Source organism: Megalobrama amblycephala, linkage group LG21, assembly GCF_018812025.1.
Source record: "Megalobrama amblycephala isolate DHTTF-2021 linkage group LG21, ASM1881202v1, whole genome shotgun sequence".
NCBI classification, from domain to species: domain Eukaryota; kingdom Metazoa; phylum Chordata; class Actinopteri; order Cypriniformes; family Xenocyprididae; genus Megalobrama; species Megalobrama amblycephala.
Window position 1 is genome coordinate 13,186,971 of NC_063064.1, and position 25,925 is coordinate 13,212,895.

At 38.2% G+C, this 25,925-nt stretch overlaps 1 protein-coding gene across 1 annotated transcript; it reads right to left on the bottom strand.

Annotated features, from left to right (window-relative positions):
• Positions 1 to 295: 295 nt before the first annotated feature.
• Positions 296 to 22,575, bottom strand: dido1 (death inducer-obliterator 1). Its single transcript, XM_048173645.1, is given in 18 exon segments — positions 296 to 1,514; positions 1,517 to 4,327; positions 5,441 to 5,636; positions 5,782 to 5,871; positions 5,965 to 6,112; positions 6,235 to 6,730; positions 6,864 to 7,020; positions 7,279 to 7,434; positions 7,519 to 7,635; positions 7,742 to 7,901; positions 8,438 to 9,011; positions 11,539 to 11,746; positions 12,212 to 12,430; positions 13,769 to 14,114; positions 17,346 to 18,255; positions 18,608 to 18,721; positions 20,284 to 20,330; positions 21,465 to 22,575. Coding segments are annotated over 16 exon segments (7,386 nt in total). The 5' UTR covers positions 18,690 to 18,721; positions 20,284 to 20,330; positions 21,465 to 22,575; the 3' UTR covers positions 296 to 798.
• Between the last annotated feature and the right edge of the window lie 3,350 nt (positions 22,576 to 25,925).

Below are 25,925 nucleotides of genomic sequence, written 5' to 3' on the forward strand. Positions count from 1 at the left end.
AGAGGCTAGCAAAACGACTGATATTGCTAACATCATCTTTACATTACTAAAATGCACTTAATCTTTTCAATTTCTACTGAAAATCCTGACAGTCTTGAATCAACTACATTCTAACAAATTTGCAAAGAATATAAATGTGCCCTGCTTTACACTCAAATTGTAGAACCATTTAAAGAGCAAGTTATTTTAATCCATACTATTTACCCTACATAAGTTAACAAGAATAAACCATCTCACACATGTATAAAATGTTCAAAACTATTTAAACTTCTCAAAAACTTAAAACACACAAATATTTATTATAATCACAGAGAATTTATTGAACAAATGCAATGAACATCTGGAGTGCCTTCAGGTCAATCATTAACAATAGCCTTCAGACATTCATGAAATGCTGGTTAAGCTTTTACCATATAAAGACCTTTTGAAGACATTTTTTTTCCTTTAAACAGTTTTAAAGCTATATGGCTTATGACTTCTCTATTTAGAAAAAAAAGTAGTTAAAAACATACCTGTATATACACAAACATACATATTTACACGTCTTGTTTTTTTTCTTATCTGTGAAGTTTTCCATAGTTTTCTTTAAAATAGCAGTACAGGGAGAGTGTATGTTGTGCTGACAAAATGATCATCACATAAGAAGTACATCTGAAGTAGTTATCAACAAGGACTTTTAAGTAAAAAGCATAAAATATTCAGCAAGGAAAGTACAAAAGAGACTTTCAAACGCAACATTCAAACCCATGCAAATTTAGAAAGAAAATTGTGTCAGTCAACAGTCAAGATGAGTGACCTTCATGATGGGTTTTCAGATTCTGTAGACTTTGCCCTTGAATTGTCAGATCTTTCTTTCCTTTCATCTTTCTTTTCTTTGCTCCTGCTTCTGTCCCGTCTGTCTCTGTCTTTCTCCTTGCCTCTGTCTTTGTCCCGTTCTCTGTCCCGATCTCTTCTGTCACGGTCTTTTCCACGCTCTCGATCACGACTCCTTGAGCGTTCTCTTCTCCTGTCCCTGCTGTCTCGATCTCTGTCACGGTCTCTGTCTCTGTTCTTTGCTCTGTCACGGTCATGGTCTTTTCGGTCTTGATCTCTCTCCCTGCCACGGTCTCTGTCTCGTTCCCTGTCTCTCCTCTTGTCTCCATCTCCATCTCTGTATCGGTCAGACTCTCTGCGATCCCTCTCTCTACTGTGTTCTCTTTCCCTTTCCCTGCTGCGACCCCGCTCCCTTTCTCTTTCCCTGCTCCGGTCTCTTTCGCGATCCCTTTCTCTGCCCCGGTCATGCTCATGTTCCCTGTTCCAGCCCCATGATCGTCCACCATGACCACCTTCTCTGTCTCTGTCTCTCTCTCTCCTCCTATCCTCGGACAAGTCACGCTGCCTCTCTTCAGACAATCTTGAGGGGGCATCTCTGTCACGCGAACCACCATCAAATCTACTTGGACGGTTATGTGGCTCTGCACTATCCCTGTTGGTACTGCTTCGCCTCCTCATTTCAGGGGAGTGACGTCTCCAGGGTCATCACGGTGGGTGTCTGGGCTGTGTCCACCTACACGATTCTGTATTGGGATCGGACCTTCAGGTGGTGTTGGAAGCAGAGGTCCGCGAACAGGTCTAACATCTCTAACATCACTTGGGTTATCATCATTGTAGTTAAATCGTGTTGGCTGGCCAGCTTCCTTATCATAATGCCCTGGTGGTGGACCTCTCGGGCCACCAAACTGCTGAACCGATGGTCCCCGGTGCCTTTCAAAGTCTTGAGATGAATTTCCCCGTGGTTCGTCAAATGATCCCCTGTGTTGAGGTGAACCACGGAATTGGTTTGGAGGTGGAAATCGCTGTCCTGACATTTCACCTGTAGGACCAGGAGGTCCTCTTCGTCCATCAAAGTGGTTTGGTGGTGGTCCCCTAAAAGGAGGCCTTTGTGAGGGTATCTGGGGCTTCTCCATTCCCTGATGATAGGAGTTTCCACCATCTTCAAACTGATCACCAGGTCCTCTTGACATGTTAGATGGAGGTCCATGATCCCCAATGTTATGAAGTGGAGGTGGGCCTCTTGGCCCCGGGAAGTGGGATGGTGGTGGAGTTCTATTATCAAAGTGATTTGGAGGGGGGGCAGCAAATGGTGGAGGTGGGCCCCTAGGTGCAGAGAAGCTAAAAGGGGGTGGAGGCCCATTAAACCTTTGTACATCAAAGCTGGGAGGGGGTGGCCCAGGTAGTGGAGGCCCTGGATGTGGGCCTCTTTGTCCAATATGCTGAGGGGGCATTGAATTCATAGAATTATCAAATATCTGAGGAGGAGGAACTCTCTGACCAATTGGTTGGAATGGAGGTGGTCCTCTTGGTGTAAAATTTGGAGGTGGTGGACCTCTTGGAGCAGCATCAAACTGAGAACTGCTACCCCACTGATTCTGGAAAGGTGGATATGAACCATGTGGTGGATACTGAGAATGATCACTATCCCCAAGGGGAGGAGGTGGACCTTGCATTGGGGGAATCTGCATTGGTGGTGGTCCTGACATTGGTGGAGGGAGATGCATGGGTGGTGGAACAGTCATTGGTGGTGGGCCTTGCATGGGAGGTGGACCAAGAATAGGTGGAGGCCCAATTGGAGGAGGAAAAGACATTGGAGGTGGAATGTTAGCAGGATTTGTTGTTGGTATGTGCTGTATATGGGAACTGTGAGAATCCATATAAGATGAGTTGTCTTGGATGACATCTTGTGGCACCCCTGAGTGTACAGATGTAGATAAAGTACTGATAGTTGAAATGTTATAATATGTGGTTGCAGTAGTCTCAATAGGCTGCCCAATGGATGAATTTTGGTCAGCTTTTAAAACAGACTGTCCAATGGATGAATCAGCTTTTAAAATGCTGGCAGAATTAGGCCAAACCTCCTCAAAACTTTTAATCTCAGATTCAATGGGATCATCCTTCGTTTTGAGTTCCTCTTCAGGTTCTTTTTCCATGTAGCTTTCCACTAACTCTGGGTCAATCTTTTCCCCTAGTAATGGAATAGAAACTTCTGTGCTCTCTATATCAAGAAAAGGCACCACTTCACTCTTGCTTGCTTCCTCCCTCTCATCTTTCTCCTCAGACTTGGATACTTCTGGGTGCAGGATGGCAGGCTGCACAGAATCCAAGGTGGCAGTAACTTGCAATATGGGAATGTCTGCAGTTGCAGAAGGTTCCTCTATTGATGTATCTTCAGTAGAGTCCAGCTGTGCAGTTTGTGTGTCTGCGGCCATGCAAGCTTGTGTTAGTGATGTCTCTATCACTGTAGCTTCTTGTGGAGATGGTTTATCTGTAGTAACAGGAGATTCATCCTCTGTCTCTGTGGAATCAGAAGTCTGCCTTCTACTTGCAGCTGCCTGTCTAGGGTCTCTACTCTGCCTTGGGTCTCTTCTCTGGTTAATAACTGGAGCAGCTGTACTCTTTGCCACCAACTCTTCAACCTTTTTACCAAGCTGCAGCAATTGACTGTTAGCTAAGAGAGTTGTAACAGGCTGAGAAACCAAAGTCTCTGGAATTTGCTGATGAACTGCTTCCTCGTGCTTCTGTTCCTCAATATGTTTGTCTTCAAGCACTTTTTGATGCTCAGTTAATTTTTTAGCACCTGGATCAACCCCAGCGTCATTAAAAAGAGAGTCATCCTCAGGGTCATAAGCAACATCATCCATCATAGTGGTGACCTCTGTTTGCTTAATGGCAGCCGATACTTTTGTTGTATTATGGGTATTTTCTGCACCATAGCCAACAGCTGGGTCATATTCTTCTTCAGGATCATATGGTCTATCATCCTGTACTTCTACCTCTCTACCCTTGGTTACTGCAAACTGCTGTACAATTGGATCTAACATGGGCACAGAGACATCTACAGCACTTTGATCTGAAGGTGATAATGAGACGTCAGAATCTTGCTTCTTCTTACCAAAAAGGGTTTTCAGGATAGTCTGAAGTGGAGTGGCTGTTGATGGTGCTGAGACATTGGAGGATGGAGAATTACTGCCTGTGCTAGTGCTAATACCAGGTGCTTTCACAGAGGAGAGTATAGAAAACACAGAAGAGACAGAACTTGAAGTCTCAGCTGCACTGAGGGGTGGAGGGGTGCCTGGGGGAGTTGTGCTTATGGCATCCAGACTAGATCGAAGAACTTTGTCCTGTTTTATTTCAGATTTACCAACAGTGGATGGTTTTGGAAGGCCTGTCTCTTCATCTCTTAGAGTTTTAGAACGTTTCTCCTCATTCTCTAGAGGGGCTCCAGAACGCTTCTTATCCTTCTGGCAAATCAACAACCCCAGGAGGAGATTGGGACGAGCTGGTTCCAGACCTGCAAAAAATTATGCAAAAACATTATATTACAAGTAAGTTCTCTATAGATATATGATTAGGATCTTTAAGACATAACACCTATATAACCCATTTTTACATAGATCTCATTAGGCAAGAAATACACATAAAGAGAGCTTGTTCCACATAATACAAAATACTACAAACTGGTAACATGAACTGTTAAAACTTACCTATACAAAACTTATTTTTATGTTAGTTTTTTTTAATGTGCCAACCAAATTATCCTTGTGATACATTAAATTAGTAACCAACCATTCGAATTTACTAATGGTAAATTAGATTACCACAAAAGAAACTGTGTTAATTTAGCATAAATATTTCCTTACACACCATGAATTATATGACATGTATAGATATAACAGAATTTCATCAATAACAACACTACTCAGTTTCTTCCTCTGGCAAATTTATGGCAATAATGACAATTCTAATCATGTCATTTTTATGCAATTTGTCTCAGGATAAGAAACTTGCTGGCAAACATCACTAAGTAATAATAACTCCTTGGGCAGGTCAGACGACTTCCTTGTTTTCCTTACACGACAGGATGTTGTCCCGAATATAACTTACCAAGGTTGCCATGATATTACAGCCAGTCCAACAGCAGACAGCATAAATGGCAACACTTTCATTTTGAAGTGTAATTTTCAGTGAGGTGGCAGTTGTAGATTACATTTATAGTTAGTCACTTTGAGCAACCCCATTATTAAACACTTGTTCTTACAATAAAATATGAACCTGAAAAAAGGCTAAGACACAAATATCTAGGACATCAAACTTGGATTCATGATATATTTTATTAGAAAGTCATAAAATACATGACAACTTGCAGACAAAATTAAGAACACACAAAATTAAACACACAAACAACTCAGTGTATGAGTTACATATTGTAGCACGTTGGATATGGCCAAGATTTGTTTTCCATTTTGTAAATTGTGGAACAAGCTTTCTATTTACAGAATAAAGAGTTAAAATACAGACAGACTGCTTACCTTATGTTAACATAAACTGCTTTTTATTAAAATTCTGGGGAAGACACTAAGATGATTCTTTAAAGAGATTTTATAATATCCTTGTACATGCTTACCTGGTCCATCAAATGGCAGAAGCTTTGCAGGAAGTGGGTCTTTTGAGCTCAGAGGGATGAGGTAAAGGTCTTTAATGCGCTTGTTGCTGTTTGCCACTACTCCAAACCGCTTACGGCTACTGAAATAAGAAAACAGAGACACATACGCCACCTCCTCCTCTTCAGTTGCCGGATGGAAACGAATGAGACTGAGTTCCTGAAAAAAAAGGAAACTCAGCATCAAAAAACAGAAAATCACTAAAATGCACATGAATAAAGTTAAGTACAATTTAAATTAGGTTGACTTTCTAAGTTCTGAATTTGATTCTAATGCATCTGAAATTTGTTTTTTATTTTCATACTTTTGACAGTGAAGTCTTCAACTTTCCCACATAATCCCAAACAGTGTGTGGTGATATTCTACCGCCAATATGAATGGTGTCAGGCAAGTCCTGCAAATAAAATGAAATAAAATCAGTCAATAACTCAACTTAAACCCCACAAATTAATATGAAGACCTTTAAGAAAGTCTTTGGAAAACAAACCTCCTTAATATGCTCAAATGATCCTGAAACCATATAGGCTTTTGTGACAAACTTGGCAACAGAGTGCATGTTTATGAATCCTTTCCACATCATTTCTTGTCCAGACAAAAACAAAGCGGTTTCACCCTCAGGACTGGGCTCTGACACACTGATAAAAATACAGATTTACAAATATTACTCCTTACTAAAATGATAACAATGTAGAAAAAAAAAGTATTTTACACTAAATGTCATATATTCAATATAATTCAATACAATTCAATGTTGCACCTGGTTGTACTGGACCCATAATTGCGCAGATCTTGTGAAGAGGCTGGTTTTGGTATCACAGGTCGGGCTAGAGATGCTGGGGCAGGAGGGGGCATAGGCAAAGGACCTTTTGCTTCTACAACCACAGGTTCAACAGAGACAGGAATATTTGCTGGCATAGCAGGAATAGCAGGAATATCAGGAACTATGTGAGGCACAGATGACCGGTGGCCTGCAGTACGAGGATCCCTTCGAGTTATTGTAACGGAAGAGACTGCTGGTACAGCAGCAGTGACTGGGGGCTGAACCACAGGAAATACACAGCTTGAATCCTCCATCTGCGACGTAGAATCAGGCAAAGGCGTTTCAACACCAGAAAGAGAGGAACCTTGAGGGAGATCAGCAGGGGATTTGGAAGGTCGTGGCTCTGGTTTAGACTTAAAAGATGGCTCTGGCTTTTTAGGTGCAGACATTTTGGTTTTTTTAGATGGTGGTTCATCATCTGCAGACTTCTGGCCTGAAAAATTAGCAACATGTAATTTAATTATTAGCTGTTAGAAAGATCATAGGTGTATTTACAACCACTAGTAGCCACTTTCCAAGAAGTCTTGAGGGTATGTGACTTTTTTATTGTGGTGATATAGTCCCACCTGTACAGATCTTGCAGTTCAGGTCAAAGAGATGAGCCCTGTGCTCTGCTGTAGTGTCTTTCAGCATACTACTGAAGATATCTGGCATCGAGCTGCCTTTACCAGAAGAGACTGGTGGTTGTTGTGCAGAAGTAGGCCGCGTGTCCTCTTGGGAGTCCTGCATAAAACAAGGACAAACATAGAATAAAAGGGACTTTATTATACAAGAACAACATTATACTTTAGGATGCTATTCTCATCCATTTATTCATACATGTATATGCACCCATTTGAAAGAAAGGACAAAAGTAAATTGGAGGGTATGAGAAAAAATTATGCATTCAGCAAGTCGCTTTAGGAAAATGAATGAGAACGGGATATAGAGAGGTGTGTGAAAGAATAGACAGAAAAGGAAAGCAAGAAAGCCAGCACTTACAGCAGCAGAAGCCAAGTGGGGAGATTGGGAAGTGGCAGGCATACATACATCTCCATCAGACATAGGAGGAGGAGCTTCCTCCATGTCTACATCTGGGGGAGCACCCTCCTGTCTGGATCCACTTTTAGGCTGGGATCTTCCACTTAAATCCAGACTCTTTTGGAATAAGCACACAAGTTTAAGCAGAGTATGAAAAAAGCATAATTTTTATCCGAGTTCATCCAAACAAACTTGTTTTACCTCAGAGACCTCAGATTTTCTCCAGTCTGACATCTCCTTGGAGAGAAGTTCTTCTGGACTAAGTCTCACCAGCCTGAAAGGACTGATCTCGCCACCAACCACACGATAGAACAGGCCCTGCCACACAAATAAGTAAAATAATACAAAACTCAGCATTGTTGCATCTCACAAAGCTACTAAAATGCATATATAATCTCTATTAAACTACAAAAAAGTGACAAACCTTGTTTTTGGGGTCCTTCAGGTTAAACATAAGGGATCTGTACTTGTTCTTATACTTGTTATCAGTGTTCAAATAAAGGTTAAACATCTCCTTCTCAATGCTGACGGACAACTTTCCCACTTCACTCTCAGACATGGAGAGATCATCACTGTCACTGACTCTGTGGCACAATAACAATAAAAAAATCATTATTCAAATCAATATTAAAAATAATTTAAAAGGCAATAAAATAAAATAAATTTATAAAAATAAAGCTATTAAATATTTTAACTTTTTTGGTTAAAAATGTACAAAATTTATATAATAAGCGAGTACATCATGAACCCATCTTCCAAACCATGTTTTTGTTTTATCATGAATCACTATAGTATGCTTTTAATAAGTGTTTATATTCTGACTATTTTAGACCGAGCGGGATGCCAACCGCTGTGGAGTAACCCAGTACCGGCGTGACCCGTCGTATACGTTCAGTAGCTCTGCCTATAATGTTCTTCCCCAAGATGCATGCAGTTCTGTTTATTTACCACTAGAGCACAGCAAGTTACATAGTGTACCTTTAATATTATTTAATTAGAACCAAAATATTTAGTTCATCTGAATGAATTTACATTTTAATGTGCATTTATTTTTATCCTTTAAGTTCGATATTATGTTACATTTATGTTATAAATGTTATACCTCTGAATCATCTCTCACCTTTTATACAGGATATCAGTCAGTGATCGTCTGATGTTGGATCTCATCTGGTTGTTGGGTGGTGGCTGTGGAGGAGCAACAGGTGCGGCGGGCTGGGTTGGTTTAGGTAATGGGTGTTGGGTGGATGACACTGGTGAAGGTGGGGTTCTAGTGGTGGGAGAGGGACCAGGCTCTGTAGACTCCTTTTGCCCTGTCTGTGGCTGTTTTTTGGGGATAGTAAAGGTGCTTTTGCCAACGCGAAGAGCTCCAGAGGCATGGTGGCGAGATCCCGGGGGGCCTGAAGGAGATAAAACCGGAATTGGTGGTGGGGGAGGTCCAGGCTTCTTCACTTTGCCCTGTGGTACGGGCTGCTTTCTTAACTCTCTGCCACTGCTCAAAGGTGGTGCGTTTGTTTTGCCTTTGGGAAGAGAAGAGGTGGTAGCAGCAGCTGTCTTTGTCCCCTTGGAGCCAGGAGACTTCTTTCCACCTTTGGGAGCAACATTTGAAGCAGGGGGTTTCTTGTCTGTGGATGCAGTCTCCTTCTCTGGTTTGACTTCTTCAGTGCCCTCCTTTTCTTTGTCTTTTTGGGGAGCTGCTGGACAACAAAAGGAATAAAAGAATTCATAAACAGAAATGGCAAATTACTCCAAATAGCTCTTCATTTGGTCAATAATGATAATAATACTGCTCAATTGTAGTGCCTTGCCTTGAAACTGTAATAACTTCAAGTTACTGAATATGAAGACTACCATTACCAGTTCAAGAAATTGGTATGAAGACACAAAGAAGCAAATGTTGAACATGTTAGCTTTATTTTAGAAAATATTCTTTTACAATCATTTTTAATCCAGTTTAAGGACTACCTGGCTCACATACCTGTAATATGTATTTGTATACATTTAATTATATTCTATAAACAATATATTAACCATAATCAGTAAGTGACTAGGTAGCATATATAATGTACCAACTTAGTGGAGCACAAAGGAGCTATTAGTTGGCAAGTAATTTAACATTTTATTTATTTATTAATTTATTAATATGCCAGATTTAAAGCAAAATATGAAGGGTTCATACTACATGAGCTAAATTTAGATTCACTGCTGTTTTGGCTTTCAATATTTTGCCATTATATACATCCCTAACCCAATTAAATATCTTAGGAAAAAATGTAATTATATTAATTAAAATGTTGAAAGTACTATCAAATGTGCAACAACATAGCACACTGAGAATATAAAGCATATAATCCTGATGTAATAAACAGGAAATATTTCATAAGGACTTTACAAAGGATTAATATTTTTCCAGCTACACAGGAAAAGAAAAAGCATGTAAATATATTTAGAGATCTGAGTATATAACCAGTACACAATAACTAAACCATAGTGGACCTCAGCTCACTTGTATTGTAGATATGCATCCTTCATTTTCAATTGAAGGTACACAATGTACCACAAAGCAAAGTACTCCCATTCATGTGTTATTCTGATCAGACAAATGTCTCCATATCTTGATCAACAATAAAAGCAGAAGACAAACAATCCAAGGCAACCTTATGTACACTGTCACATTCAAAAGACTAACCCCATTTTTCAAAAAACTGCAAACTGCTGGGACCAAGACAAAAAATATTGATATTGATTTTCTAATTCATAATTTGCTGGTATCAAACAAATGCCCCACATTAAGCTTAAGGTATCCTTCTTTGTTTTTGCATATGGTAAACTGAAAACTTGCCCTTTCCTGTAATCAATCATTCCTACCAAATTCAATCCCTGCATCAAATCAACTGCATTCAGCTTTCAACAAGTATACTAACTTCTCAATATGTATTTGTTCATTTTTAAATACGCAATAAGACAAGAGTATCAGCATAATTCCACATTCTATGTATATGTATAAACAAAGCTTGACATTTCCCTGTGTGCTGCAATTATGAGGCATGTGAATTCTGTCGTCTGCTGTGGGGTGATATGGTGTCCTCAGCTGTTCTTCATTATGGTTCCTCATTACTTCAGCTTACTCTCTGGGCTCTTGGAATTTTCTGAAACGCCACAGTTCTTCTCTCAGGTCGGCTCCAAGGACTGTAGGCTTCTTATTGCAAATCATGCTGTGACATTTAGCCGATGGCTGACAAAGGCCAAAAGCAGGCAGAGGCCATGCCATCCCATGTTGTCATCCAATAAACAGACTTCTCTCACAATTGAAGCACAGGGGCAGCAGAGTATTATCCGCAATTTCACTTTATTTTGAATGCCACTTTGTCCACTCAAGATTTATAAATGCAGTGCATGCCAGTCAAATGAATATCAAATTAAAAGCTGTTAGTTAAAAAGTTACATGTTTTCATTAATATGTAACAGAACTGTAGTCAAATGTCCATGTGATCAGAGATGTTCTATTCTTAGTCGGGGAGGAGGGCAGGAGAAAAAGACACCAAAACCTACCTGATCAGGTGTGCGGTCAGTACATCTTTTCGGATGAAGTTATTGCCCCGATGACGGCAGAGATTGGAGATAAATGGTAATGGTATTCCACACATTGAGAAACTCAAAATCACATACACATACATTGTCGATGTCGGTCAGAAAGCTTTACAAAAGCATATCATGACAAGGCACTACAAGGCACTTTGGGCTCAGATCCCTAGGATCTACATTTTTAGATCACTTATTTAGTGCACGAGTAAACAACTAAGTACTTATATATAGACTGTAATATACAGTCTTTATGCTTTTTACATCATAAATACTTACCATTTTTATCTTATTTTAAACTTACCTGTTCTGGATCTCTGAATGACCTGATACAGGTATTTTCCAAATATTAATCATCTTGCAGTGTTACATAAAAACACTGGCAAAATTTTTAAGATGTAGCACAGAGTGTCCAGCTTAAATCCATAATTATAGCTGTGCTAACATTTTCTGGCGCTAATATCCTTTAAAGGCATGTAATTTCAATTCCAGTCCAATTTACACCAAAAGAGCTGCTATTATTAGATCTTTGAATCCCCTAGGCTGCAACCATTTCAATCAGTTGTTCTTGACAGTTCAACACCCCCATCATTGGTAGAGACAGGTCAATAAAATGTGGAAAACCCTCAGAGAGATACATACACGCTTTGTTTAACACAGATGCTGATATGGGTGTAGTCTTTTCTGGCGTTACTGCAATGTAATTATGGTCACTGGACCAGGATGACATGGCCGGAGGTGGCGGATGCTCCTCTGCATGCTTGTCTTCATCATCATCATCTTCCTCAGTCCCAGATTCTGACTCCTCCTCAGCTTGGTTAGACGACCTCCTTTCCGGTCCAGAACTCCTCTATAGACAAGAACAGAAAGCTTCGTTAGCAATTATATATATATATATATATATATATATATATATATATATATATATATATATATATAAACTAAATAAAAATCACTCAATTAAGACACTGAGGAAAAACATCAACTGTGTTTTTTTTTTTTTTTTTTTTACATTTAAAACAACATCTAGACACTTTAGGGTAAAGTTGAATTTTTTTTCTTCTAAAATCTAGATTTAAATGTCCTGGCATTATCAAAAGAGAGCAGATACAGTACCTGTTTTCCTGATTTATTGTGCACCTGAATTAACAACTACTGGATTAACAACTTTAGCAATTACACCTAAACATTCATGCAAGTGTATCTTCATCTAACAGTCATTCAGCCATAACCCATATGTTAAACAATTGCCTACCATTAACGCCTTAATCAAATGAATATTGCATGATTATTATTAGGTGCCTATTATTAATACCTTCTGTGGTGATTTATTTGTGGTCTTTTTCTGCGCTTTGGGCTTGCCCCTCTCTTTCTGTTTGGAGTCTTTTCCATCCGTGGTGATGGTCTTCATGGCAGCAGCGGCATGTCTGAGTATGCAGTCGTTCCCACAGTAGACAGAGTCAGGAAGAGCATCTCTCTCACAGCCAGGGCCAATGCACTTTGGGAGGGAAGATCCCTCAACTGCAGTCACCTGCTGAAAACTCAGGGATGTCAAACCTTTGTGGCCACTACATTACGGCAGCAGATCTACACCGTATGTAGCTTACTTTATTTTTTAATTTTATGTATATCACAAGCTAAACAGTGGTATTTTTCCCACTATCGGTTTTAAAAACAGTAATATGATATTGTGGTCACATGACCACATCAAGTGCCATCCAGTTAAAAATGTCATTGCTTACTGATCATTTTAAACTCAATTTTGTGTAAAAATGTCTTAACATTCTGTGTCCTTATCAAATGAGTCAAAAGAATATTTTGGCTAATATTAACTCCAAGGTCATCCATGGCATTAGAAATAAAAGGCCAAGTCATTGCAATGTAGAATACAGTATCCAAACGCAACAAGCTCTGATGTAACTATTCTACAGAAACTATACTGCAGCAAAATAGTAGCATGCTAAATTCTAATCCAAACAAAGTCAAGACTCTTGACTCCACAAAATTCTAATCTGCAGAAAAAATATATATATATTTTGAATGGATTTTTAAAGATTTGCTTCACTAAAAGACTGATCCAGCACAAAAAAACATGTAAAAAAAAAAAAAAAGTAACAATTCAAACAAAAATAGTATTTTGCAATTCTTGTCAATAGATATGGCAAAAGAGCAAATATGACATCAGATAATTTAGAATCAATTATTAGACTTTATATAGTATTTAGTCTTAGCATATTTTTTGATTTCAAAATGTATTTTAAGAGGGGCTCATTTGGCAATCTCTTTATCATTACATTCTTCAAAAAAATAATTGGTTGCCTTGAAGAGGTGAAATTCAAGTGAGTTGGTTATTATAATCCCCTTTATATTAGCAGGAAAGGTATTCAGTTGAGAAAAACACTCAATAATGACATGACACCCAATAAAAACATTATTTTTCAAGGCTTTGTAAATGGCACTAAAAAGGGTTCTTCTCAGATGTTGTTGCAGCAATCTGATTTCCTATTGATGGTTTCCCAACATTAGTAACATTTTTAGTGGCCAAACCTGGTAATCATCATAATTATGTTGTACAATAAAACATAGAAAACGCACAGAAATGACAGCTTTAAAATTAGCTAAATGCCAAATATTGACATCAAAAAATGAATTGTATGAATAATTTGAATCAGATATTGTTGTAATTTACATTAAAGTTAAACTTTCAAAAATGTGTCACTGACAATAAAATCCTGTGAGAAAAACTGTCGAATTTCAAGCATGGAAGAACAAAGCATTGATCCAGAACCAACAGGATTATTTCGTCAACCCCATTAAATTACATGTTAACAAAAGTGCAGTATTCAAACTCGTGTTTCACACGGAGACATACCGGCTGGAAAATCTTTATTTTCTTTTTCCCACTAGGATTGGTAGCCTTCTCGATCCTGCCCTTGATACCCAGGTCATCAGAAGCTTTCTCCTCTGTGGTGGCTGCAGAAGTGCTAGATGGTGTAGTGAGACCGGTCTCAGTTTTACGAAGGCCAGCTACTGGCCGTTTGCCATTCTCCGCAGCTGCCGTGGAGGAACCGGCCTTGGAAATCTGTCCTTTCTGTGTGTAGCAGTTTGGACAGACATAGTCCTCTCCGTTTCTCTCCATCAGTCGGCCACGTGCCTCAGAGATGCCAACGCAGTCGCCATGAAACCACTCCTCGCAGCGATCGCAGCAGATCATGAACCTAAGCACAAGGATTTAAACAATGACCAAACACCCTCAATAATCATTAAATCCACAAAAGACATATTAGGTGTGCTCTGATTGATTGGCTACCGATTGCTATCGTCCAATAATTGCTTTGAACTCTTAATTTGCCGATCTCATGCTGACAATGCATAAAGATGAGCGCCTACGGTGTGAGGTATGGAATGAGATTCAGCAGCGCTGTCTCAATCTTGGTAAAATAATTATAATGCTGAAGGTGAGGTACAATTCATATTTCTTTATTAAATAACTTAAAGTGATTTGAAAACTTTATGTGAGGTGTAATTTCACAAACAGCATGAGTGAATCACCGTGCGCTCTTTCCCTTTCCCTCTCAAAATGCGCAAATGGCTTCACATCATCACGTTGCGTCGGCACTATAACTAAAGCAAGCAGCACAGTTGATGGAATTGTCACTTACACAATCGAGGTAGTGATGCATCATCACTAAATTTTATAAGTTTTGCCAGGGTTTTAACCACTCAGCACTTGCGCACTGTCCTACAGATGTTGTGCTAATGCACGCTCTAAGCGTGCAAACAAAGCATCAAGTAGCAAATTGCAATAAATTGCACTTAAATGGTCAAATACAGCCAACTGTATGTACAAAATACTTGTGTAACAGTATATTGGATCCGTGCAGCTCTTAAAGTGACAACAGCCTAAAAATCCTGCTGCTGTCTCTGATTTTTTCTTTGTCTTTCGTTGTTTGAATAACATTAATGCCACGGCTTTTGACTGAATAACTTCTGTAAATTGTAATTGTAAGGATTATTCTTTATTTATTCAGGAAAGACTATCCATGTATTTTATAATTGATTCCTTATTCAATTTCTTTAGTATCTTACCTTAAAGGTCCCATTTTTCGTGTTTTTTTGAAGCTTTGATTGTGTTTATAGTGTGCAATATAACGTGTTCATGTTTCGCGTGTAAAAAAACACAGTATTTTTACACATAATTTACTTATCTGTATACCGCTGTTTCCACTGTCATAAAAACGGGCTGATGACTTCCTTGTTCTATGAAGTCCCTCCTTCAGAAATACGTAACGAGTTCTGATTGTGCCAGCGGTTCCTGTGTTGTGATTCGACAGCAGCTTAGCGAACCTTGCCCGGAAAGGTCACGCCTCTTACCATAACGTGGAGATGCAGGCGCTCAGTGTTATTGTAAACATAGTTTTACATGTGGATTATAATTTTCGGGAACCGAGTTAAACATAAATTGTAACCATTGATCTCTAAGCACAGCGTCCCTGGGAAGGCCAAACAAAGGTGACTGGACTGCGGGATGAAAATAACAGCGTTTCGACGACATGGTGACAAACACACTCTACAAACGCAACTCTTGCTCTTCTCCATGGGAGCGCAACAAGACCACGCCCCCTTTTTTGTGTATTCCTGTGGGCGGAGGTTAGTCAAAAAACTGTTTTAGTGACGTCATTAAAGAAGGAAGTAGAGGGATGTAGTCCAAACTGGCCGTTCGATGTAGGCGACTTCTGTTAAATAAAATATCTCGCTTGGCATTGAACTTTGAGCTTTAAAATTTTACAGATTTTATTTATACTCTAACAACAACATTACACACTAACTAAAGTTTGAAACATGGGATCACGAAGAACGGGACCTTTAATACTACCGTTAGACCTACCTGAAAAAAGCCTTAAAGCACTTTATTGCATTTATATCTTTATTCTATTATATTTATTTGTGCTGCTGCCTGTAAATTGTTTATTTGTTCTTATTTTATTACTTACTGTTTACTTGTCTTTTTTTGTGAATTCAATTCAACGTTTGAAATCAGGCTTGTGCTGTGTTAACTATTGTGCAACAAAATTACCCCAATGTAAAAACAAAAATGCATTGAATTATCAAACATTCAGGTGAGAACTATATATTTTTAAAAAAAAATATATATATACACACCAAATGAAATTCGGGCCCTGAATTAATGTCTGTAAAAATCCTGATTGGAGAATAAATCTACATGATAAAAAGAAGGCTTCAAATAGATAGGTGTTGGCAGACACTGCTTTCTGTGATCGACAATTGGTGATCAGCTCCAAAATTCCTAATCGGAGCACTCTTAAGTTATATAACCTCTGCTGACAGAAACAAAGCAAGCAATGGACAATCTCTGCCTCAAAGAAAACACATGCCACTTTTTTGCCTCTTCCCTGATGAGGACAGTGTGTAACATTAATCAAGTGTTAAATTAACAACTAACAATGAATGAGAATGCACCAAAACAGAATTGTGGAACCTGTACCAATAATTTTTGTCAGGATACTCATAATTTTACACATTTTGACCCTTTCAACTGGAGCTTAAATCCCTTTCTGCAATCTAACCAACTCCTCACTGCTGATAATTTCTAAAACACAATCATAATACAAATCAGTAAAAACATAATGAAATATAAAAAGCATAGATCATATATCACCAGATATTGTCTGTATACTGGAATGCACTCATAGAACAAACTATATCTAGTGTGTGAAAACACCCTGAGATGCACAAGTAAATCAAATACGGATGTCATTTTTGTCAAATACAATGGCAGTTACTTGCCTTTTAGTTTTAAGATGTACATGATACCAATAACTTGCGCAATAGCGTATTTTAGCATGCAAAACACTTTCTAGCACTTATTACATTGATTCCTCCTTGGCCTTAATAAAACTGTTTAGGCTGAGAAACTCATGATTTAGTTTAAAATACTCGGGCGATACATGTGCACATACTTACAGGGTATAAGAACACTTGAGTTTTGTTCCTTTGTGCTCTCAATCTTCTGCTGATGACACTCATATAAGAGCTCCTTTTACTTTTAATATGTATTTCACTGAACTTAAACTTCTAAAAAAAAAAAACTCTTTATTTTATAAAAGTGATATATATAATGTATACCAATTTTATTAAAATAATTAAAACTGTTTTATTTCATTAAAACTTTTTTCTTGGTCATTTTATAACATATTTATTAATTTGTATATGTATAAAATATGCATTATATTTTATAAATTAAATTAACATAAAATTATACATTTTATTGATTTTACATATAAATCATTTATACAAATATTATCAAAATAATTTACATTTTATAAAAATGTTATTTCTTAGTCATTTTTTCTGCTGAATCTACATGTATCAGTAATAATTTAATTCCAGCAAATAACATCTCATGCACCTCCATCAAAGACACATACCTTTTGTTGTGTTTCTGCCTGCAGATGCAGTAAAGTGCATTAGGGTCATAACCATCACTGTCGCACTCACTGGACGACGACTCATCGTCTTCGTCCTCATCATCATCATCGTCGTCGTCCTCATCCTCTTTCTTCTCTTTGCGGAGCTTCACTCCTACTTTGGGTTTAGTGTCTCTTTTAGAATCTTTACTGACTGCTCTGGTAGGACGTCTATTTACAGACTCATTTGAGGACACCTCTTTGCTCTTATTACCCTCCTCCACATCTTCCTCTTCTTTCATCATCACATCCATCGCTTGTTCCTTTTTTGCTTCCACATCCTTTCCATCTTCAGCACAGGCCCCAGTTTCAACGTGTTCTTGAGTCTCTTTCGTTACTTCGCTTCCAGCCTCCTCTTCGTTTTCAGAACTGCCATCATCACTCACCGAGCCTCCGCCTGCTTTAGGCTTTACTGCCCTCCTCGTCCTTCCCCGGCCCCTTTTCCTTTTCTCTGGTGAGGGTACTTTCTGTTCCTCTGCTTTGGCTTCTGCGTTTCCGTCAAAGCTGGCCTCGGAAGCCGTTTCGGCATCTGTTGGGGTCTGGGATGGAGGATCCCCTCCCTCAATTCGTGACGGACAACTTCTCCTGCCCGTTCCTCTTCCTCGCTTCACAGTGACCAGAAACTCTTCCAGTTTGTCCGTGCGCTTTGCCTGCCTGCCGCTACGACGCACTGGGGCGCCCTTGCCCTCTGGGGTCTCCGCTGCCATTTCTCCAGGGATTTCCCTCTTAGCAATGGTGGTCCGACGAAAGCCCCAAGTCTTCTTGAAGTCGCGCGAGGGCTTTGTGGATTTGTCAGGGTCCTCTACTTTGTCTTCACTAACATCACCTTGGTCTTTTTGATCTTTGACTTCTTCTGAGACCGATGTTGGTTCTGTGTGTGAAACATAGCAAAATTAGTCGTCAATAAATGTTTAAATGCTACAGATATGCAATTTGGATCACAAAACTGTGATAACATGCACCCAAGCTGATAAATCAATCAAAATGCAGGTGCAATTTCAGTAAAAACATGTTAATTGATATGGTGATATATGACACCACATACTGAAAAAAGCTTTTAGCCATTTCATATTTTCCAGTGCATGCCCAGAATAGATACAGAGACTCTTAAATCTCAGTGATTACATCCTGTTTCAGTAATTTCCCAATTTGAAACCCTGATTGCAGTAAATCCCACGGCTCTCTTGTACAGGAGTGCATGTGTTGGAGTGGGCCGTGGGTACCTTGTGAGCTGGTATCCACAGGATCCTGGCTGGGCTCAGGCTCAGGGGCTTGAGCCAGCTCAGGGCTCACACTCTCCTCCATAGCAGAGAGACACTATTTTTCAAACAGAATATCTATAATTAAAAAGAACAAAGATTTAATGGAGAGCACAACTCCCAAATATTACTACAAATTCCTAAGCGAAAAGTCTTCTCAGCTGAAGCCTTGTGGCTTTCTAGTAGACGGTGCCAGTGAGTCTTTCCTTTGGATGTGTTATGCATGCATTCAGTAAATTGTGTCATTGAGGCCTATTAAAAAGGATTTAACATGCTTCAGATGTTTAAAAGTGCTCCGTCCATTTTAGACAACCAGAACAAAACTATGACATTGATAATTCCGATGGAAACTATTTCTCTTCTTGTTCATACAGTGCACACTGGGCTCCTTAAAAACTACATTACATGAAACAAATATTTATTAATATCTAAATATAATAAATATCTAGAACATCTCTGTTGAGTTGTGTAATTCAGAGAACGATGCCCCCTGAATCTGAAAACACTGGTAAAATAAAGGACATATCCGACACTGAACTGAACGTATATAAACAGACAAAAAGTACTTAAGGTTTTCAAAAATAAAGTAATACTTTTATTTAGCAAGGACACATTGAATTGATCAAAAAAAAAAAAAATCAGCTTTGCCATCACAAGAATAAATTATATTTTAAGTTATACTAAAATAGAAACAATTAATTTAAAATGCAGTATTTCACAATATTACAGTTTTTACTATATATATTTTTTGCTATAAATGCAGCCTTGATGAACGTAAGACACTTCTTTCAAAGTCTACACACACACACACACATTAATTAGAATCAAAAACCTTAACAGTGAAATACAAGTAGAAATATTCCTTAAAATTATTCTTTTTATTATTAAAAAATAAGCAGGATCAGTGGGAAACATATCTACTTAATTTATAGACAAAAGTTTCATCATTAAAAAAATTGTGCAATTTGCCATTTTGAGTTTGAATATATTTCTCCTGAAACTTCCTTCTGACAAAGACTAATCAATACATTTCAAGAAGACAACATGCATACATCAAGTTTGTATTACTACTGAAAAATTACTTTTGCATGAAAACTTCCATAATTGTGTATTTTAAGTTTCATACAACAGTGTAATACATGTATTACATTGGGTATTATTATAGCAGACTAATTACATAATTGATACATTGAATTTATCATTTTCACTCATTTTACATTTTTACACACTAGGAATTAATTTCATATTACTATGCAAAAATACTTTTGATTATGTTGAATGTCATACAACAGCATGTTGTATGAATTGTCCATCTTTGATGGACTTTTTTTTGTATGACGTGATACTTGTATCAATTATATCTGGTTTAAGGCTAACAGAACAATGAAAATCATTTTAATGGCAAGACTATTTAACAATGTGACCTAGACCATAAAACCAGACCTGCTGTAAGAAGACACCTGCATGCTCTAACATGCATTTGGCAATGGAGGTAAAGTTTCAAAAGTCATATTTATAAGGTTTAAGTGTTTAGAACACAATTACTGTCAACTATTCTCACTACAATATACAGTAACAGTGTGACTTCAGTTGTCAAAAACCATGCAGAGTCTCATACTAACAGTAGTGAAGTGCTGTACCTGTTTGCTATGATGATGACTGGAACTCTTGTATTTAAGATACTGATCTAAAAACAACACAAAAGGAAGTTAAAAATTAGCAATGAAAACTTAAGCTCTCATGTTAAGAAGGCTACCTCGATGTGTTTAAGTTGTCCTTTCAGCACAACATATAACTCTTTTTCTGTATATAATCTGTTTCTATTCAGCCAGTTAAGTCCATGAAGTTTTACACAAGAAAAATCAAGAGTGAGCACAACAACTACTTACCAAAACTGTTACACAAGATCAACTGAATGAAGATATGCATGTTTGTCACATAATGTTGCATTAATTGCAAATTACTATGTCTACAAATTTATAAAAACCCTACAGTTAATACATTTGCATTTAAAAATCAGTTTACCTAAATACTATCAGCAATGTGATCTTCTATATGGAATTAAATATGCCATATATTTGAATAGTAATTCTTACTAGTACAAACAACCACCAAAAATATTCATCAACCACTGCAATAGACCCAACCTACTAAGGTTGAAAGCCAGTCCTACTGAAAACATTTACTTTAAAACATTTTTAATTAACTTTACTCATATTAGTCATGGTCAATTAATTATGCAATAAACACTTTTACATATATACACAAACAAGTGAATGAAGGTTCATCCCTCTCACAGCACTTAATGTGAAATTATTTCAAACATACATGGGCGTCATGTATAAACCTTACGGTCAATTAAACAACAATATTGATTTAATACAAAATATAACAAATAAGTCAGGAAAGAAAATGCACATTTATTTGAAGACACGTATAATTGCATTACAAACGTGCTCAAGGCCTAGTCATTAAACGTGCCTGAGATTCATAAAATTATGTCTGGTGTAATTTAAGGGAAGATAATCCACTTTCAGAAGGAGTGTGGTATATTTATGAATACATCGTTCCTCCATACATGCTACATTAGTCGTTTTAAACTAAATAAATAAATAACTAACATACATCGGTGTGCTCTGGAATGGCCGCCCACAGTATTGAGTGTCATAGTAACTCATGTATACCCAAACAAAACTGACACGAGCAAATCAGCACAGCTATAACCCCTTACTGCTGTAAAATCCACATAAGCGTAATAAAGAAAAGGGCGACAAAATGAGAAAACAGCTTCCAGGGTTAAACATTGAGATTTGTTACTTGCCCGTTAGCTTTAGCTAATCGCTAGCGCGCGACCTCCATTTCACAGTCTGAGAGATCCTTTTATTCCTGCTATGTTGTTCCTTAGACTTATTCATAAGAGTCTGTGTGTATGTGGCGTTGAATATAATTCTGGTTGGACTGTAATACTGCTGCTAAATCGAACTCATTTCTGCGAATCGGTTCTTTCGAACACTCCGTTTCTCGTCATCGAGTAATGACGCCATCACGTGGTTCCTACGTCTCGGCGTTCCATTAAAACCGTATGTACGTAAATATTGCTGTTTATAACGTTATTGATGCGTATGTTCAGTGTAAGTGCGTATTATTGAATGTGCCCCAGTGTCGCGATCGAATCGTTCAGACTACTTTTTTGAATCGACTCAAAAAATGATTCGTTTACGAATCGTATGTATAGTAAGCGCAATGGTCACGGAGAGCTGCCACGTGAGAAGCTGTTATCGTCTACGCGTAATTTTTATCATTTAAATGCAAAAATAATTTAGAGATAGTTCATAATAATGCACTATATGCTGGAGACTTTAAATATTTATAACGTTTTAAAAGTATATATATCACAGATACCCTTATCTGCACGGGCTAGCTTCCCATGCAGAAAAATACATAAATATTATAAACAAACGTACCTAACGTTACGATAAATTAGACTAAAATAAACAATGTGCACGTTTAGTGTGATGCAGAGGACTGTACACACCCACTTTGTCGACACAATACAAATCAAAACTTTGCATAAAAATTCACCTAAAACAATCACATTTCTTAAAACGACGCAAATAATGCAACTGGGTACATAGGAATCTGTAAACAGTTTAGAGAATAACGTACAGTCAAATTGTAATAGAAACATAATTACCATACATAAGATAGACATGCGTTTAAACTCACATACCAAAAGCTGTTATTTAATCAAAATACAAAACAGCGGTTTTACTCGTCTGTCCCGGGTTGTTTTAACTCCGTCTGAAATAATCTTTTCTTATCATATCAAATATATACGGAGGCTCGTGGCGCCATTACTGGAGCGCGAGTTTCACTGATGTAAATCTGACAAACTGTCTGCATCTCTGTGTTTATTATGCACAAATGAACAACGAAATAGCATGCACTAGTGTTCATTACAGCTGGAAATGCATACTTACTTGTTAGCATTAATGTCGTTCGGCGTACGGTCAATGCAACGGTGTGACCTCCATTTTCTTTTCTTGTTGGTGATGGCGGCGAATTTTTGCCTGTAGTGCTCCAGTCCAGATAGCATGAGACGAAGCACAAAGTTGAAGTTACAATGTAAGACAGCGACGCAGTGTCGTGGGGGTGAAAATGCACCATCCACAGATATCTGACATGTAGAAGTGCGCCCTCTAGTCTGCAGAATCAGATATATTGCCAATATACTCACACACACACATGGAATTTGTCTCGGTGAGGTCCCTGTGCAGCAGGAAAGGCCAAGGATGGTCACACAGGAGCTGGATTATCTCCATAAGCCACGATGGGATCTACAGCAGCTCGGCCGAACCTTTCCCACAACAGGCTCACTACCTGAGGGTGGAGAGTCCAGTACCACTGTTCAATACTGAAACTCTCTCATTCACAACAGTCCCAGTGGAATAACTGAGACAGTCGAGGCCATCAGTCTCTGAAGGCCAGATTTACTAACAGCTTGCGCTAGCGGAAGCCCTCTTTTGGCGTTAAAAAAACTACTGTTGGGATTTACTAAAGACACGCGGTGCAAAATTAGTTCTGAAAAGGCGTGGACTGAGTTGTTTTTGCGGCTGAATTTATTGCATATGCATTTGTAGGAGTTTCCCTTTCAGACACAAAATTTATGGGAGGAGAGTATTTAACCCTTAAATGCATACCTCGGGTCTTTAGTGACCCGGGACGTCATTCACTACCCTCCTCCTCGTTCATTTTTTTAAAGTTAGACATCAACCTTCTTGGTATTCCTCAATAAATTCATTATAAAGAATATAACAAGAAAAAAATCCTAACATTATAAAAGAATGCCTATTTTTGTATTCATTTTTTGTAAAAATTGTATAGGGTCGCAAACGACCCGAGGTGTGTATGAGTGTAAGTATATTTTTTCTGCACAACAATAATTGAATCTTAGATGATGGAATAAGTGCATTTCACCTTTATTCCACAAGGTGGCAATGTCTGATACACAATGCTGAAGTGACGACACATTCAGACAGAAAATGAAATAATAAGAAAAACATGAAATGGCTCAGCGATTTACTGCAGAGCAAGTACTGAACGCAATCAAATATGACTAACTGTTACAGGATGAATCTGGTGAAGCTGTTAGTGATCGAAATATTGATTTTGAAGATGTCAAAAATTATATAGTTTTGAGAATACATTTGGGATCGTGAATGGGCTCATATTCGTGACCTCAAACATAAAACTAGCCTATTATTTGATGAATTTACTGGGAAATGAGCTCTGACGAGGACAGTGAGGATGGCATAAAACATCTGCTCAAACAGAGCCCTTTCAAGCTCCAAAAGGTAACAAAATATGCTTTATTTTATTCTTCTGTAATTGTTACTCTAATATCAGAGGAGTTTTATATTATCGTGACAGGTAGAGATCCTTCTGTGTTAGATATAGATCCGGGTCGATAAAGACCCGAATATGTAACAATGATTGGCGAAACAGTCATGCAATTAAGGGTTAAATGAATCACGTAATGCGATTTACTAATGTTTAAGCTAGTCAATTTACTGGTATTTGTGCCATTATTTAATGCCCAAAAACAGCATGTTTTAACCTATTTTGCAACATGGCTGCAATTGTTGCTGCTAGAAGGAGAACAGAGAGCACGTGGTAGAAGGGAGAAAATATTTTCCACTCGTATTAATTTCTTTGGAATGCCAGCGGAAGACGTTATCCCAACATATTGTTTGCCCAGCCATGTTGGCCTATATATATATATATATATATATATATATATATATATATATATATATGTGTGTGTACATGTTTGTCAGATTACATATAACAAGTTGCGCCTGTGTCGACCCGCATCTGATGAGCATCACCTCTACTTATTTGCGACCCAACGCTAATTTTCACTGCTCTTGTTAGATTGCATTGGTCATTATGTAAATGATTTGACTGCGTCTGTGTTCTTTAATTTGCATGTCAGCAGTAGATCACGTGCAAAACTTGCCACTCCCATCGACGCATTTGTGGAAATGCGCTCTCACACCAATTTGCCCCGTTTAGTAAATCTGGCCCATAGTCTGAATGGGACCTTCTTCCCCGCTAAAAAAGGGATAAACAGCCGAGAATTGACCTGATGAACTCCTCTGATAGAGACCTAGGTAGATTATCTCTTGTATGGGCACCAAGCAGCTTTTCATCTTGTTTATTTTGAAACCTAAGTTCTCTAAATGAGACATGAGCACTTTTGTATCTATCTCTGCCTGCTGCCATGATGGAGAACAGAGGAGCAGATTGTCCAAATAAGCTGATACTCTGAGACCCGCTATTCTCAGCAGCGTCAGAGCTCCCTCAAAACATTTGCTGAACACTCTCAGGGCTAATGAGAGACCGAAAGGAAAATACGTAGGCTGTGCCTTGATAGAAAAACCTGAGGAATTTTGTGTGCCCGGTAGATGCTTATGTGAAAATATGCATCCTTCAGATCTACTGACATAAGCCAGTCTTTGGGATGAATAAAGTGAGATAATATCACAACATTTATTTCCATCAAGAAATTTTTGGTCAAGACCTTGTACTGACAATGCAAGAGTCGAGCACTCTGTAAAGTCTACTCCAGCACATCCCAAAGACTTGCAATGAATTTAAGGTCTGGACTCAGAGGTGCAAATTCATGTGTGAAAATGATTCTTCATGCTCCCTCCCAACTATTCTTTCACAATTTGAGCCTGATGAATCTTGACTTTGTCATCATGAAATATGGCCATGATGTGTCTTCCTACATGGTTGTTTAAGAAATGAAAAGCTACACACGCCATCAATTAGGGTTAGAAGAACTGTTGCCAAACATACAGTGGGTATGGAAAGTATTCAGACCCCCTTAAATTTTTCACTCTTTGTTATATTGCAGCCATTTGCCATTTCCATCATTTTTTTTCCTCATTAATGTACACACAGCACCCCATATTGACAGAAAAACACAGAATTGTTGACATTTTTGCAGATTTATTAAAAAAGAAAAACTGAAATATCACATGGTCCTAAGTATTCAGACCCTTCTAACTCAGTTTTTCAGTATTTAGTAGAAGCACCCTTTTTAACTAATACAGCCATGAGTCTTTTTGGGAAAGATGCAACAAGTTTTTCACACCTGGATTTGGGGATCCTCTGCCATTCCTCCTTGCAGATCCTCTCCAGTTCTGTCAGGTTGGATGGTAAACGTTGGTGGACAGCCATTTTTAGGTCTCTCCAGAGATGCTCAATTGGGTTT